The sequence below is a fragment of the Ursus arctos genome, unplaced genomic scaffold (assembly GCF_023065955.2).
Source record: "Ursus arctos isolate Adak ecotype North America unplaced genomic scaffold, UrsArc2.0 scaffold_25, whole genome shotgun sequence".
In the NCBI taxonomy this organism is placed as follows: domain Eukaryota; kingdom Metazoa; phylum Chordata; class Mammalia; order Carnivora; family Ursidae; genus Ursus; species Ursus arctos.
This window is the reverse complement of record NW_026622930.1, coordinates 32,707,825-32,725,988: the sequence shown is the minus strand read 5'-3', so window position 1 is coordinate 32,725,988 and position 18,164 is coordinate 32,707,825. Positions and strand designations below refer to the sequence as shown.

The window sequence follows — 18,164 nt, the reverse complement described above, 5'->3', positions numbered from 1 at the left end:
CATTCTTGTAAGCACTGACACTCATAGTAAGTAAGTGATTTCTTAAGCTAAGTGATATAATATGCCAGAACTATAATGTCAGTACAACTAAATATATTGGTTAAAGTATTCTGCATTTTAGTTAAGTACCATAAAAATCAAGTCAGTTTCATCTCTTGTTGCAATCAATTCTGTTTCTTAAATTGCCATAAATGTCTTTCTTTAAAACAAACAACCCCACTTTGTAGATGAACAAACAGGTATAGGAAAGTAAAATAACTTGCTAATACAGACACCCGTTAGCAGTACAACTGGGAGTCAAACCTGGATGTCAGATATCATCCCATCCTGGTATTTGTTCCACTGTACTACCCAGAGCCAATCTGTGCCTTTGCCAAGGGAAAAAATCTGCTTAAACACTTAGCAAATAACACAGCCACGCGAATGGCTCTTTAGTTTCATTCTGGCAAACACCCATACACACAGAGAGGGACTGAAAGAGAGACATTTTTGACGTCAAGTAAGCACGCAATAATTTTGGAATAATGGCAAGTTACCCCTCAGTAGATATGAAATAGAGTATAAACATAAGCAATATCAAGAGAAAGTGTTGAGTATGATTTAATCAAGGAAAAACACCTTAGAATTGAATTTTATTCGGGATTCCAGAGGAAAAGCAGGGATTGTCAGAGTGAATAATTAAAATGTTTAAAAACAGCATAACCAGAATGGATTGGAGATAGACTTACTTGAATCAAAATTTCTGGGATCTTCGAGTTGTAATTTTATCATCGATCTAAGCAATACCTGTTTTAGTTGGATAAAGGGTTTCTGGAGCATTTTAAGGTAGAGTAACAAATGATTATTGTGCTAATGAAAAATGAACAAGTCTTATATTCACTAACATTGTAATCTTGGATGGGCTATAGTCCATAATTATACACTATATAAACTTGTTCAAGGAATACCTCTTAGGCACCTGCTACCAACACATTATTACTTTAATTTATCAGATTTCAGGATGAATTTAATGAAATAGATTTTTTTAATGGCTGTAGGTTAAAGGTTGATTAGTCATTCCATATTGTATAAACTGAAGTTGCTATGTTAGAAAGTATTTTATTCTTATTGGAACGATATGAAAGATGCCCAGCAAAGACTCATTCAGAGGAATTCTTTTAGTACCAGTGACATGCTAAACAAAAATGGTATAACTTTTAGAAGAGACTACTTTTATTTGCCTTGAACAAGATTGTATATCAGTATTGGGACACTAGGGGAATATTCAAGAGAAACAGAAAGTAACTCGCCCTTTTATGTTAAAGGTAGGTATATGAATGGGTAGCTAAAGAGTGTCTCAGTAAATATTTATTGGATAGATGGACAGACAGATTGACAGACATATAAATGGATATTGAGCTTATTTGTTTCTTTAGTTCTATATCTTTTATTTTCAGTGTTAAAAAAATCTGCTTTGAAAAAAATCTCTTTGATTTCTCAGTTCATAGGTCAGAGGTATCTGTGCTATCAGCCCATAAAATTAGACTTCAAAGATAAACCTTATCTTTTTCATCTGCCCTTTTCCCCACTGTGAATATCAACTTCTTAGCCTTCTTTTCTCTTTTCACCAGAGCAACCCAACTTCTGGATTTCCTGTATTAGGAACATAAGGTGGCAGTGGTGGAAACAGCAGAATGCCAGGATATGTTCCATGTCTACTTTATTCTTTGCACAACTTCCACCACCCTGTAGTTTTAAGAGATGATCGGGTGATCAAGTTTGTTTTCATTTACTCTGTATTCTATAGTTATCATGTGACGTAAAACTGGATCCTCGCCCAGAATACCATCGGTGTATACTGACTTGGCATCACCAAGAACCACTGCCTTGGGCACAGAGTACAGGTTAGTCGTTCATACCGGTGGGTATTTCTATGCATGTATTCTGTTAAAACACAAAACTTATGTATAACCTCCTTCCTTGTGTACACCGAATCTTGTAATTGTTATACATTGTCCTTTTTGAAAGACTAGATGAATTAAATTATTCCCAAACAGTACAGCGTAAGAAGAAAACAAGAGTAAAAAATTTTAATAACAGTTTACTTATTCCATGGTACCATATTTCTAAATAAACTTTTGAAATACAGTTGTCAAATTATGGAAGATTTTTATCTATATGTTCAACCTCCAAGTTCTGAGTATAAAATTCTTGTTGTAGAAAAAGGAGAGTACTACTATACCTTAGATATTGGTAAAATTTAAGGACTGAGAAATCAATATTGATAACTCACGAGTTCTATAGTTAACTCCTCTAGAATTTAAACTTTTATCCCCAAGTATTCTAGTCATATTTACCTAACTTTTGATGTGTCTCCAGAAAAATTGTATCACCCTTTTAACAAAGGTCCTTTCAAGCGCAAACATCAGTTAACATAGTGACCGAATACATAGGCAGTGTTTCCTCCAGACTTGCATTTGAACTGGCCACCAAGTTAGTAGGACCATAGGCAAGTTACCTAACCTCTTTTGAATCTTGTAGAAATTAAATAAGATAGTTAAGGAAACTACCCGCTGTGCAGTCCGGCACTTAGTACACACTAAAGATATGGTTATTGTCATTTTAAAAATAAGTTTTAAAAAACCTCTCTTTTCAGACACACGTAACATTTTAGCCTGAACTGAGAAATTATGTGGCATTTTGCATAATGCTATAAAATCCTGTTTTATTCCTTTAAGCAATAATTTCTACTGTTTATTTTTAAAGTTTAGTGAGAAGGGAGTAGGATACAGTAGCAAGGCTACCTGGAAAAGGGACGGGGAAGGTTGATCGTCTCTGTTTCTCTCAAAGACCTGTGTTTCTGTTCATTGGTGTTTATTTTGAAAAGAACTGCAAGGGCTCCAAATGTATGCACTGTGATGTTGCTGCTGTAATGAGATATTTCTTTCTAGGTAATCAGATGAGCAGCCGTCTGATGAGCATGCGCAGTGCCAACGGGTTGTTGATGCTACCTCCGAAGACAGAGCAGTATGTGGAGCTCCACAAGGGCGAGGTGGTGGATGTCATGGTCATTGGACGGCTATGATGGTCACCAGAGCGAGAAAGCTTTGATGCATGTCCACATATCATTGACTGTATCCTGTAATATGCAACGGCACAGCTAGTTTTTCTGATTTGGATAAAAGTTGATCTGTATAGTCAACATCTTGAACTATATTTCAAAAGAATTTAAATACCTTTTAAAGAAAAAACACCTAAAAATAAATCTTAACAGACAACTCTATTCTGATTATATCAAAGCAAATTTTTCCTTTCTTGCAAATTGCTTTGTGTGTTCAATGCTAGGTCTGATAGCGATAGCTTTTAGTAGACAGCAGTAGGTGCCTGCAGAACTTGTGTTTTTCTCATCTTTAAAATACAACTAATTATGCTCTTAATCAGGCTGTCTGCTTATTTATACTAGCGTAGACAACACTTGGATTTCCCTTCTTAGTATGCTTCATAACTGCTTTTCAGAGAGCTTTTGCTTGTTCTTTATCATGTATCTCGTGTTTATGTGCACAGTGCCAACAAAAGAGTGACTGGGTGGAGGCCCTGCCCTGCCTCAGGGAGAACCCTCCCCGCAGAGCATCCGGGAGGCGCCTCCCCCCAGTAGCCTCAAGGCACAGTACTCTTGGGCAGTAACTGGATACCTTTTATTTGAATAAACAAACTGGGGGGGAAAAATGCTTCCTTAAGTGCTGACAGCCTTTTTAACCAATACATTTAAAATTGTACAGAACAAAAAATAAAATCAAAGACTGATCTTGTACAGATATTAGTGTTACCAGCATTCATGTGGAAATCAAGAGCAAAGAAAAAATAATGTTAAACAACTCTGTACCATAACATTTTCTGTAATGATACTGAAACTTAATGAATAAAAAAAAAATCCTTGATCATTATTTAAAAATCTATTGTATTGGTCTTGTTATTAAAAAAGAGAAGATGGTCCTGCCATTCTGATGAGGTTCTGCTTGGACGAAAGGACTAATTAAGATGCTGTGGCAAGGGTAAGTGGTATAAAGGTGATTGAAAATGTGGTATAATATCTCTGTATTTTACTACAGCACTGCGAAAATACAAATCAGAAAATACGAGAGAACCTACAGTTGGTCTGGTCTTTTTAGTCATAGCTACAGAATAGCAAGAAAATCTAGAGGGAAGAAACTTGATACAGAGGAAAAAACTGATGTCTTATTATAGATGCAATAAAAACAAATTTCAAACATCTACAGTTCTTTGGAATGGAGAAAAAGAATAAGTAATGAACCAGAAAATTGCTGGTGAGTAACTGGAAGTTTTTTTATCATGTTAGGAAGGAAGTGAGAAATGGGAAAAATCTGTGCTACACATAGAAAATATACAAACAAAATAAACTCTACCCGCATGACTCCAGTAATAAAAACTTAGAGGCACTTTCTAAGTGGTGGTAACAAGGGACATTAAATATCCTGTAGGGTATACTTAGCAAAGCAAACAACTAAATTGGGCTACTAGTGAACAAGGTGTCAAATGATGGTAATGAATAAAGCCAAGTAGTAAACAAGAAAATTTTGATACTGATACTTGATATTTCTAGAGTTGAAAATAAAATGATCTCTATTTTAAATCTTTTATATTTTCAGTTAAAGAACATAAGATTAATTAACAGAATTTAAATGAAAGATCATGCAAAGTGTTCTTTATCTACATTCATTGAGGAAACATTTATTAAGTATCGACTGTACTTGGGTACAAGGTACGTCATGCTGCTGTTTAAAAGTTGTATAGGGATAATGGCTGACGTTTACTCCATCAAGGGAAATGACAAAAATGTACAAGTAACCATAATATTTAATATGCTTGATATTTGATAATACATGGTAGAGTGTATAGAATGCGATAAATGCTATAATTCAGATTTAAAGAGTTGGAAGAGTTCAAGTGAGAAACCTCCTACAAGGTAAGATTTCAAGGGGCAAGATGGGATTTTGGTGCATCTTGAAGAAAGGGTAGAATTTTAACGATGATGATGCAGGAGGAAGGTGTTATTCCAGAAACAGAGGATTATGGACAATTAATAATAATTAATTTTATTATAGAATGTAAGCTCCACATGGCAAGGATTTTTGTTTATTTTGTTCACTGATATTACTCCCAGGTCCTTTGAAGAGTTCCTGACAGATATACATGTGTGTAGACATCAGTAAATATTTGTTCAGTGAAATACATAGTATAGAGCTTATTATATGCTGGGTGCTTTTTGTGCATGTGTGTGTGTGTGTGTGAGAGAGAGAGAGAGAGAGAATCCCAAGCAGGCTCCACTCTCAGCATGGAGCCCAATGCAGGGCTCAATCTCATGACCCCGAGATCATGACCTGAGCGGATATCAAGAGTCAGACACTTAACCGACTGAGCCACCCAGGCACCTCTATGCCAGGTACCTTCTAAGCACTTTTCATATGTTTTAATTTTCACAACAACAATAATAGGGTTATTATTTCTATACAGATGAGGAAACTGAAGCACAGAGAAATTAAGAAACTTGTCTATGGTCACATAGCCAGTTAGAGAAGCCAGGTTTCAAACTTAGCAATCTGGCTTCAGAGTCCATACTCTTAAACATCAAACTACAGAAACAGAAAACATATATTTGTAAGACCAAAAAAGTACATTACATGTTTGAGGCCTAAACTAAGAAGTTCTTAAATACCAGGTTAAGGAGTCTAGATATATTCTAGAGATATCAAACTGTTTTGAGACTCCTGGTCAGGGAAGTGTTAGGAACAGAACTGTCTTTTTAGGGAAAATGGTCTGGCAGCGGATTGGCCTGGGGGGAACTGGACTGAGACACCAGTTAAGAAGTGCTGTGGTGCTGCGGCTGGGGTGATGACAGCCTTCACTTTAGTGGTACAAATGATGGTAGTGGGAAGATCATGACAGATGAATGTGCCTCTGGACATAAAGAATGGAAAGAGTTTTATGACTGATTTCAAATCTGGAAAGGAAGGTATTGGAGTAAGAGATAAATCAAATTCTTTGGTCTTATCTGACAGAAAATGTTAAACCATTAGCAAAAAAAGAATTTTTCAGAGAAGATGATGGGTTTGGATATGTGTTTGAGATGCCAGAGGAATACTAAGGTAGATACATCCTGTTGGCATTTAAAAGTATAGGTTGGGATTTCACAAAAGAGATACTGGCTAGATATAAGCTTGGGGATCATTCACATGATAGCGGTATTTGAAATGTAAGGGTGGATGGGAAAGATGAACAGGAGAAGAGGACAGGGCCTCGGGGAACACCTTATTTTGAAGTGTTGGAGGAAAAAGACCATGAATGGAATGAAAGAAAAAGAAGTTTGTAGAAGAGAACCCAAGTAATTAAATTTCCCAAAACCAAGGAGAGTTTCAAGAAGGAAGGATAATCAACTGTCAAAAAAAAAAAAAAAAGTCAAGCGTGAAGGCTCAAAATTATTTGCTAAGTAGGCAATCATTTGTGAGCTCCAAGAATGCAATTTCGATAGTGGGTTGAGGGCAAAAGCCAGGTTGCAAAATAGAGTTTTTGTGAATCTATTTTCACAAAAAAAGTGAGTATAGGTTATTTGGAACTTGTACGTGAGAAAAGATAGATACAGGATGGTAGCTTAAACTGATAACCAGGTGAAAGAAAGTCTTCTGTTTGTGAGTTTTGAGAAAGAAGGAAAACAGTAGTGAGCATATTAAAAATGAAAGAATAAGGTGCCAGATGGAAAAAGAAGATAAAGGAAGGGCTGGATTTAGGGATGCTGAGGGCCTAATTAACCTGGAGAAGAAATGGAACATTTTTTCCTTCTGAGTTAGAAAAGAGATAAATTATATATATATATATATATATATATATATATATATGTATATACATATGTGTATATATATTGTGTGTGTGTGTGTGTGTGTGTATGAATACATTTGAAGTAGATACAAGGGAAACTTAATTTAAAATTTAAGATTCAATGAAATGGTTCTACTTGGCACCGTGGAAGTCAGTGCCATTTCTTCTATTTGCATTTATTTGAACTAAGTTATTTTAGAATTACACATATATGATGTATAATAAAAAATGTGCTAATTTTTTGTCTTAGTTGATACTTAAGTAAAAGACTGTAGATGACATCTTCAGATTCTTGCTTATAACTATGTGGAAGTCAAGAAATTCCTTTTTAACCTGCCTTTTTGGTTCTGTGTTTTAGTTGTTTCAAACCATATCACACAATGAGAAAAAGAACATAAGCAGATTAAGCATGCCAAGTAAATGCTATTAAGTGATGTTGTATGTTACAAATGGATTCTTTGGATGGCTTTCATTTTTAAAATTATTTGCTAATGAACAAAACTTTGTGGACCTAACCCACAGCCAACTCTTAATCTTCATGAAACTCTGTATAACAAGGTAAGTCTTTATTATTCCCAAATATAGAAAGTGGACATTTGTGTAAGTACAGAATTAAAAGCAAATAAACTAGGTATCTTGTTATTCCAATGATGGTGGATCTAAGTTAAATAATGCATTGCATTCTAACATCCTTATAAGAAGTATTAAGCTGGACTCTATAACAGAGAATTACATTGTTACAATGTTCATCAATAACTTGGCCTAGAGCCAAAAGGTTAAAGAATTGCTCAATTTGGGCCTTTTGTATGGTCAGCTACCAATAGGTCTCCTGCAGTATTTTTGCAATAACTCAATAATTTATTTAACAAGCATTTATTAAGTCCCTAGAGTATTCAGGCTTCATGCTGGGCACTGAGGTTATAGTGATGAATGAGACAAAGACTCTGATAGGATTCCAAGCGGAGGACATAGATTTTGAGGGAAAAAAAAATTATTTGAAGTACAGATTATGAAAAGTCTGAAGAAAATCCAATGATATGTTAGAGAGTAACTAGGCGGAGGCCTAAATCATATTCAGTTGTGTCAGGGTGCAGCCATTAATAAAAAAGACAGAAATCACGCTGTGAGACTTTACAGTAAGAACAAGTTAAGTAAGTGTTAGAGACCTGGAAAAGCACAAAGGAAGCATTAAGATGTCAGAGGAATAACTACAGGAAGCAACTATCACAACTGGGTCTGGGAGGCAAGAGGAAGAAGAGTAATCAGAATCTAGAAGCTCAGAGGTTAGATCCTTTGGATCTAAGGAGAGGGCACTGCCCATCTGCTAATTCTGAGTGGGGAGAAAAAAATGGCTAGAACCAGTTGCTGTTGCCAGGGCAACGCTGACAGAAACACAAAGGGAACAGGAAGGAACACAAGTTCCTTCTTCCTTGCCTGTGCTTTCCAAGCTCCCTGTAGTCTAATGCAACCTATTGAATGTAACAGGAAGCCAGCTGGTGAAAGACACAGTATGCAGAGTTCCAGCCCCAGCACCACAATTCAGAATGCAATGGTGGATTTAGAGCTGAGAGACAATGGTCAAGTGATGAAGAAGGGGACTCTAAACAGGTGACATCTGAGCTCAGATCTAAAGAATGAAAATAAGCCCCATATGTTAAGAATTGAGAGAAGAGCATTTCAGACGAAGGAAAAGGCTTAAGAATATGTCAGGAAGGAGACAGAGTATGATGAACAATAGGATGCAGTCTGAGATACAGTTAGAGAGAACTGAAGTCATGATGGAGCCAGATCATGCTCACAGATGTGCAGGCCCTTGCATGTAATACTAAATACAAATACACCTTACGATAAATGCCAAATCTGCTAGGAGCATTGGGAAGCCACCAAAGGCACCATGCTAGACAAGGATTCTTGCAAACAAGGAACTCATTCTCTACACCTGTTCCTCTGTTTGCATTTCGTTTTCTGGTCTACCCAGTTTCCCAACCCAGAAACCTCTGAGTCATTCTTTCTTCTCACTCCCCACATCCAATTAGTCACTGAATTCTGTCAACTCTACCAATAGTTACTAAATAACCCTCTCCTCTCTGTTCTCTTTGCTACTACCTTGCTCTCTCCTCTGCCCCAAGAACTGCCCTCCCCAAATGCATCCTTCACACTGCTGCTAGAGTGATCAATCCAGATCACAAATCTCCTCAGGCTAAGACTCTTTGTTAGAAAATACTGTAGCAGATGAGGTCCAAGTGCCCAGTTAGGGTGTTCAAAGCCCCCTGGAACCTAGCCCCTCCCTCCTTCAACTCCACTCTTCCTCCTTTATGTAACACTGGACCATTTGCAGTTACCCCTTTAAACCATGTCATTTTAAGCCTCAACGCCTTTGCCCAAGATGGCTAATCTTTCAAGACTTAGCTTGGGCATTAACTCCTCCAGGAACCCTTCCCCAAATCTCCAAAATGGACTAAGGGCCCCTCATCTGTGCTCCCACTTACCACTGCATCTTGTTGCTTATATGGCCCCTCCCCCAGATGATGGTAAGTTCCTTGAGGACAGAGAGTGTTCATCTTTGTAGCCCCAGCATGGCATGGTGCCCTGTAAATAGTAGGTACTCATTACTGAACTGACCAACAGAACTACCTTCTGTATCACTCACCAGGGAGCCAAAGACAGAACCTGACAGGAAAACTTCAGGAAATCTTAGAACACACAGCAGAGGGGAGCCCATGAAGGCATGAGCAAGTGGGCACATCTCATGAGGGACGATGATAGAGGCTAATTGGTCACAGACCTCACTTTGACAGAGCACCTCAAATTTGGACTTGTGCCATCATCTCCAAATGAAGTTATACATATGGTTTTATATTCTGTGCATGTTTAAAAAGAATATTTTAAAGGTATATGTTTAAAATATACCATGATTTTTATTTCCCTCTTTTGCTATTTCTTCACTTTTTAATATACTGATAGCCTAAAAAAAAAAAATGGAAGTGAGATAATACTGAAGAGTTTCATCAAGGTACATCAGAATTAATATCAACATGGAAAAGAGGAGATCAGATTTATACAAAAATGTTCCCTGGCCTCGAGGCAGGAAGAACAGGAACATGGCAAGTGGTGATCATGCAATAAATATGCTGAATGAAGAAATGGATGACTAGGAATCTAGCCAATCGTACTCATATGACAAGAGGAAGAATTTTCCATCCGACAGAGGACATTCAGGATAGAAGACCAGAAAAGGAGTGTCTAATGCAAAGATAACAGGGAACCCTTTGAGCCTGCTCATGGAGAGGCTGCCCCTGCCTACAGACTGAACCAGTTATATGTGGAGGGCTATCACCAGAGCCTGATGCCTTTAAACATTCAAGTTATACCTCCAGCCCTCAATTCTGCCTGCTGTAAATCCTGAGTGTGGATGCCATAGTCTCCGTGACACCAACACCTGGTCGCAAATTAAGTTACTGTTCTTGAGGAAATAGGAATACAATCATCCTTTCAAAAACTTGAATGGTTCTTGTTTATTCTGAGAAACTGAAAATACTCTGGGCCTTGTTAAAAGCAAGTGTTTAGGTCTAGAATATGGTGACCCAAATGAAGTAAATTCACTAAGATAATGGGCCCCCAGGCCTGGGTGGTCAGTTAGTATCGTCCTGGGTCCCTCCATCCTCATAAGCAGGCAAGGAGGTGGCTAGATAGGTGGGAATCCTCAGCACTTGGCTAGAACACAAGGATGAAGAGGATGATCTGACAGGGAAGAGGCGAATCTTCTAACCATACAGAAAAGCAGAGACAAACAACCTAATCACAGACAGTAGTCCCTCCTTATCCATGGGGGATGCACTCCAAGACTCTCAGTGGATACCTGAAAACATGGACAGTACCAAACCCTGTATGAACTCTGTTTTTTCCTACACATACATACATATGATAAAGTTTATAAATTAGCCACAGTAAGAGATTAACAACAACTAATAATAAAATAGAACTATAGCAATACACTGTAATAAAAGTTATGTGAATGTGGCCTCTCTCAAAATACATTATCCTGTACGCAGCCTTCTTGTGATGATGTGAGATGATAAAATGTCTACATGATGAGAAGAAGTGAGGGGAGTGATGTAGGCATTGTGACGTAGTGTTAGGCTACAATTGACCTTCTGACAAATTGTCAGAAGAAGGATCATCTGCTTCCAGACCAGACCACTGGTAACTGAAGCCGCAGAAAGGGAAAGAGGGACTACTGTAGCCTTGAGAGAGAGGAGACGTTCAGAGAGAGAGAATGCCACGTATTTATTCATATTCATTCATTCATCCAACAAATAATTACTGAGTGCCTACTATAGCGTGTGTCCAGAATATACTAGATGCTGGAGGCAGGAAGATGCCTGTGCTCTCTAAGAATTCTAGCTTCTCTTGAGGCTTTTCCTTACAGAAGCTCAAGTGACTTAAATATGTTTAAGTCTCTGAAAATTGGGATATAAGGAAATTGATAAATTGTCAATCAAATGATAAACAATATAAAGTGTCTTCAACTTTCTCAGTATGAGATCTTTGCCATGGTGATTATCCTGCTAAGTTGAATATTCTCTCCAAGGAAGCCTCTGTAAACTTCCCACCAGAACCAGAACTACCACTCCTGAGCCATCTGGGCTCCCCAGGAATGCTGGCAACACTTGATCCCAGCGGCTCCCAGCGCTCTTCTCTTACTTCAGAGACTATGTCAGCACATTGTGATGCAGGAGCAATAGAACAATGCCCAGAGCAGCCTGGCCTCCTGCACTTCTTTTACCAAGTGGTTAGTTGCCTGCCCAGTAGACATAAACACCTTCTGCCAAAGAAATGTGAAAAGAGTTGGAAAGCTGCTATTTGGAGACTATTCTCCTAAGTAGACATCCAGGAGATCTCCAGAGATCTATTTCAGCCTCACGTCTATGTAAGTGACTGTGTGATTACTGCAATTTTGGTATGAACCTGAGGAAATGAACAATAGTTGAGTGAATTCTAATCATTCAAGGGCAAAAATGTCTATTTCCTTTCCATCTTTCTCTTTTCCTCCTAGTTTCATGTCTTATGTTGCAAACACAACAAGCAGTTAAAGCTCAGAGACTTACATCTGGTTACTGCATTTTTCTTAAAAATTATTTCATTGAGAATTCGAGTTCAAATGAAAACACGTTTTCTAATTGTTTTTAAATTTTGGTTTTCCAAACCATTAGCCCAATTTTCTCCCATGAGTGAAAATTGAATGCATTTCTGGGAAGACAGTCATTTTTAATTATTCTAGTGGGAGAGAAGGTCCAGAATATAGGGCTTCTCTGTTCAAAGCTGAAAGGTTAGCTGGGGGCCCCATGGAGAAAGAGGGCTCCACAACAGCCAGACCTTCTCAAAAGTGGGGCCAGAACCGCAACATCAATTTGTGATGGACCAATCCTAAAAATATGTTTATTAGTGTGTTAAGAATCTTAGAAAGAACTAAGGAAATGCCATGTTTCAAAGTGCTGTGCAGCACCAACCTCAAAGCACAAGTACCACAGAGAATAGTTTTAACATCTAATGGGTAAACACTGCCATTTAAGACCTTTTATGTAATCACAGGCAAGAAATAATACACACAGAAGGAAAAAGTGAGGGAATGTAGGTGGTCAGAATTCTCTCAACTTTCCTGTAGGTTTGAAAAAATTTTATAATATCAGTGGGAAAAGATCAAATGGGAATGGTAAATAGCAAACAATTATAGAGAACATTTCAGGGGCATTTATAGACACCCCTCCAAATTAAGCAGTCAGAAAAGTCCCTGAACACATTTCTGTGTTGGCTCCCAGACTCCTGCTCCCTCCCCATCCCAATTTCCATCAAACTCAAGCTGTCACCAGTTCAAAAAATTCCCAGTGACTACATTCATTCCTGGGAAAATCAAGGCATCCCACCCCACCCACGGGTGAGTGTACTTCATATCCACACTATTCTTAGCACTAGTGGGGCCTTGGTGATCTTGAAACATCACCCAGATAGGGAAGTCTGGTGAAGTCATGGAAAGTCTGGAGCAAAGCTGAGGAAGTTCCACCCCTGAAATGTAGGCAGCTCATTGCTTCTCTCTGCTTGGTTTCTCCATTAAACTACTGGCATTGGTTTCTGGTATGTAATCAGATTTAACATGGAATCTCTCTACCTTTTCTTTTACTAAAAGTAGCCAACAATGCTTTTTCGAATTACAATTATAGTGTAATTCTGTAGGAAAAAATGCGATCTTTTGTAACTATCTGCTGAATTCATCTCCATTCAGTTAAACCTGAAAAAGAGAAAAGAGAATGGGGAGGGGTACAAATTAAAAGAAATAAAAAAGAATGTAAAGAATCTGCTAGTGACCAGATAAGTTGGGATCCAACTCCAGTAGAATTAGATTCCTCCGTGCTCTGTAACACAGTTAAAAACCTTATACATGATCTCCGGTACATTGCTTGCTTAATTAGATGTATAATACATTTAATGAGCCCAGTGAAAGGCATAAATTATTGGAAAAATATAAACTGTGATTGTGAAAATGAGTACACAATTCTGGAAGAACAAGTTATAACAAAAGATTCTATGTATCTGTGAAATGAAGTTAAGTTCCCACGATGGCCTATAGCAACCCTGCTTTGTTTCTCTGCTCTAATTCACATACTCATTCAAAATACATTTATTGTAATTCTATAACATATACAGTCATTGACCCTTTAATGTGATTAATCTATTTCAATACTAAAATTTACTTTTCATCTGAGTTTTATATTGCATTACTTTTCATTTATGAGTTCTATATATATATTTCTAATGTTAATAAAGCAAGATAGTATGAACTTTCACGAAGAATTTGCATAGATAAGACTTGCTTTATTTTTAAAATATATTTATGTAGAATCTACAAATGTTGTGCTTATTAATGTGAATAACATTGTGGCAAATTTCACTTGCAGCATCTCTCTGCTCTGACTTCTCATCATAATGACTATGGTCATAACATCCCTAGCCTGCAGTGGTCATGCAGAAGAAACATAAGTGTACTATGCATTGTTTACATTTATCCTTATTAAAAATGTATCCACAGAAATGGTGAAAATGTTCTAAGTTAGATTATGGTGGTGGTTGCCCAACTCTGTAAATACACGAAAAATCATTCAATTATAGCTTTTATTTTTTGTTGTTGTTGTTAAAGATTTCAGTTATTTATTTGAGAGAGAAGAAAGAGAGCACAGAGGGAGACTGAGAGGAAGAAGCCGATTCCCCACTTAGCAGAGAGCCCAAGGCAGGGCTCAGTCCCAGGACACTGAGGTCATGACCTGAGCCAAAGGCAGACGTTTAACCGATTGAGCCACCCAGGCGCCCCCAATTATAGCCTTTAAATGAGTGAAGTTGATAATATGTAAATTGTATCTCAATAAAGCTATATTAAGAACTGATTCATAGATTAAATTATTAGGAAAACAAAACTATCTGTAAAAGTCCAGCCCACACAAATTAGAAATATTTTGAATCATCAAAATTAATAACAATATCTCAGTAAGAGTTGCTGATTGGATAAGAGGACTGGGGGGCTATTAGTGGTCAGGCTGCTATTCCATGGTCTTCCCACAGGAAGGCCCCGCAGAGCACGGGGATCTTATCAGAGTTGAAGATCATGAATTACCTACTGCTTTTTAAGAGAAAATCATTTCTCAAGCATCAGTTTAGCCACTGGGCACAATTAATTTTGGTACCTGTTACAAGAAATTGTGATGTTCCAAATAGGCCCACACCATGATTGGTAAATTCTGCTTTTTAAAATATTTAATGTTATAGGAAAATACTAATATATATTATATACAACATGCAATATATAGCTAATATACAATTATTACATATTTTATGTATTATATAAATATATATATAAATTTATAAAACTAGAAAGACACATATATACCAAAACTTTAATCTATCTCCAGATACTGAGAGCAAATCTAGTAAACAGTTAATTCGACAGTTGATGATTCTGCTTTTGGACCTTTGACAAGATGTGTGGTGGTGTGTGTGTTTAGCCAAAATGGGTTTTACAGAACAATTCGTACGTCTCAAGAACAGTGCAATCTGGGCTTATTACCAGAATAATTGGAGAGGTGGGGGCAGGGGTTGTGGTGTACAGATTGGTAATCTCAAATGACAGTTGCAATAAAACTAGTTAAAATTCAGCACACATTTACCATCTCTACACATAATCCAAACGTGTCAAAATAATTCCAGAACAAATGTTTAGAAACAAAGAACCACCACACCAGTGAAGATAAAAGATTCTGTTACAGTTTCAGCTCCTTAACTGACCTCCCCTTTGTGCCCGAATTCAAAAGGGATAAGAAGGGCAGGTCCCATGTGGCTGCAAATCCACTGGAGCTCTTCCTTCTCTCTCTTCCCCTTCCTTCTCTGTGGCCCTAAATCCGCAGTAATACTTCCTCCCTCAGGAGATCATCACTGCTTGCTCTCTGGAGGGACTGTTCTCACATGGAAGGGATCCTGGGGACCACATAAATGACTGTGCTGGGAAGGGGCATTCCCTAGTCCTGGTGACCAGGGAACATCCACGGATTAGCAAGAATTTGTAAACAGTAGGCATAATGCATGTTGTCACTTTCTTAGAGTGATTTTTTTCAAAAATGTACACTTTATCACTCACTTCTGGATGAGTAAGAGCTGACTACTGCATTTTGTCAAATCTAAGTTCCATTAATTAGTATATCCATTATGGTATGGACCACTGTGAAAGAAAAAAAAAATGCTGCCAATTACCTAACTAAATGCTTTCTTATTACTTAGAAGTTTTCCCCACAATGTCTGTCATACTCTATTCTGTCATCTTCTGTGCATTTCTTAAAAGAGTGCTCCACTCCAATCTCTGGGACCTTCTTCCAAGCCTCTAACATGCCTTCTGCAAGTTTTCTACTGGAACTTTCTTAACCACACCAGAAGGTGTCAACAAAAGGTTTTCAGGTAATTATTGGAAACATTCTATTTTTATTCAAGTATGAATTTACATACAGTGTTGTATTAGTTTCAGGTGTACAATACAATGATTCAACAATTCTATACATATTTCTCAATGCTCATCAAGATAAGTATACTCCTAACTGCCTTTATCTACTTCACCCATCCCTCCCCCTTCTCTGGCGACCACCAGTTTGTTCTCCATATTTAAGAGTCTGTTTTTTTGTTTGATTTTGTTTCTTCAATTCCACATATGAGTATATGGTATTTGTCTTTCCCTAAGTGACTTATTTCACTTAACACTATACCCTCTAGGTCCATCTATATTGTTGCAAATGGCAAGATATCATTCTTTTTATGGCTGAGTAATATTCCATTATATATATCTATTTATCACATCTTTTCTTTTAAAGACTGATTAATTTATTTTAGAGAGAGAGTGCATGCTGGAGTGGGGGAAAGGGCAGAGGGAGAGGGAGAGAGAGAATCCTCAAGCAGACTCCCTGCTGAGTGTGGTGCCCAACACGGGGCTCGATCCCACAACCCAGGATTGTGACCTGAGTTGAAATCAAGAGCCAGCTGCTTAACTGACTGAGCCACACAGGCACCCCTATATACCACATCTTTATTCATTCATCTATCAATGGACGCTTGGGTTGCTCCCAGATTGTGACTTTTAGAAATTATGCTGCAATAAATGTAGGGGTGCATATATCTTTTTGAATTAGTGTTTTTATTTTCTTCGGGTAAATACTCACTAGTGGAATTACTGGATCATATGGTAATTCTATTTTTAATTTTTTGACAAGTCTCCATACTGTTTTTCGTAGTGCCTGCACCAATTTGCATTCCCACCGACACTGCATGTGGGTTCCTTTGTCTCCACATCCTTGCCAGTATTTATTATTTCTTTTTGATTTTGGCCATTCTAACAGGTGTACAGTGATATCTCCTTGTAGTTTTAATTTGAATTTCCCTGATGATTAGTGATGTTGGGCATATTTTCATGTGTTTATTGGCCATGTGTGTGTCTTCTTTGGGAAAATGTCTATTCAGGTCCTTTGCCCATTTTTAAATTGGATTATTTGGGTTATTTGGTGTTGAATTGTATAAGTTATTTATATATCTTAGATATTAACCTCTTATCAGATATATCATTTGCAAATAAATTCTCCCATTCAGTCAGTTGCCCTGTTCTGCTACTGGTTTTCTTTGCTGGGCAAAAGCTTTTTATTTTGGTGTAGTTCTGATAGTTTGATTTTGCTTTTGTTTCCCTTGCCAGAGGAGACATAGCTGATGTCAAAGAAATCACTGTCTATTTTTAAAGTAATTTTACAGTTTCAGGTCTCACATTTAGGTCTTTAATCTATTTTGAGTTTATTTTTTTGTATGGTGGAAGAATGTGGTCCATTCTCATTCTTTTTTTTTTTTTTTAAAGATTTTATTTATTAATTTGACAGAGAGAGACAGCCAGCGAGAGAGGGAACACAAGCACGGGGAGTGGGAAAGGAAGAAGCAGGCTCCCAGCGGAGGAGCCTGATGTGGGGCTCGATCCCAGAATGCCGGGACCACGCCCTGAGCCGAAGGCAGACACCCAACGACTGCGCCACCCAGGCACCCCCATTCTCATTCTTTTGCATGTAGCTGTCCACTTTTTCTCACACCATCTGTTGAAGAGACTATCTTTTTCCCATTGTATATTGTAGATTAACTGACCATAACAGCGTGGGTTTATTTCTGGACTCTCAATTCTGTTCCATTGATCTATGTGTCTGTTTTTGTGTCAGTACAACACTATTTTGATTACTACAGCTTTGTAATATATCCTGACATCTGGGGTGTGATGCCTCCAGCTTTGTTCTTTTTTAATATTGCTTTGGCTACTTGGGGTATTTTGTGGCTCCACATAAATTTTAGGATTATTTATTCTAGTTCTGTAAAAAATATTGTTGGTATTTTAATAGGGATTGCATTAAATCTGTAGATTGCTTTGAACAGTATGGACATTTTATCAATATTGTTTCTTCCAATCCATGAGAATGGAATATCTTTCCATTTGTTTGTGTCTTCTTCACCTCATTCATCAGTGTTTTATAATTTTCGGAGTACAGATCTTTCACTGTCTTGGTTAAATTTATTCCTAGGTATTTTATTCTTTTTGGTGCAATTGTAAACAGGATTGTTGTCTTAATTTCTTTCTGCTACTTCATTATTAGTGTATAGAAATAAACAGATTTCTGTATATTAATTTTGTACCTTGAAACTTTACTTAATTCATTTATCAGTTCTAATAGTTTTTTGGTGGA

At 37.4% G+C, this 18,164-nt stretch overlaps 1 protein-coding gene across 29 annotated transcripts in view; it reads left to right on the top strand.

Annotated features, from left to right (window-relative positions):
* GPHN (gephyrin) overlaps positions 1-3,931 on the top strand; it is a 603,331-nt gene extending 599,400 nt beyond the window's left edge. For 28 of the 29 annotated variants that reach the window (XM_048219788.2, XM_048219795.2, XM_048219804.2 and 25 more), the window contains 2 exons: positions 1,787-1,883; positions 2,931-3,931. In XM_048219788.2, the coding sequence (XP_048075745.1) occupies positions 1,787-1,883; positions 2,931-3,064 (231 nt within the window). In that variant the 3' untranslated portion in view covers positions 3,065-3,931. Of the gene's footprint in view, positions 1-1,786 lie in introns of all 29 variants that reach the window. The other variant, XM_057318450.1, reaches the window with a different exon arrangement.
* The last annotated feature ends 14,233 nt before the right edge of the window (positions 3,932-18,164 follow it).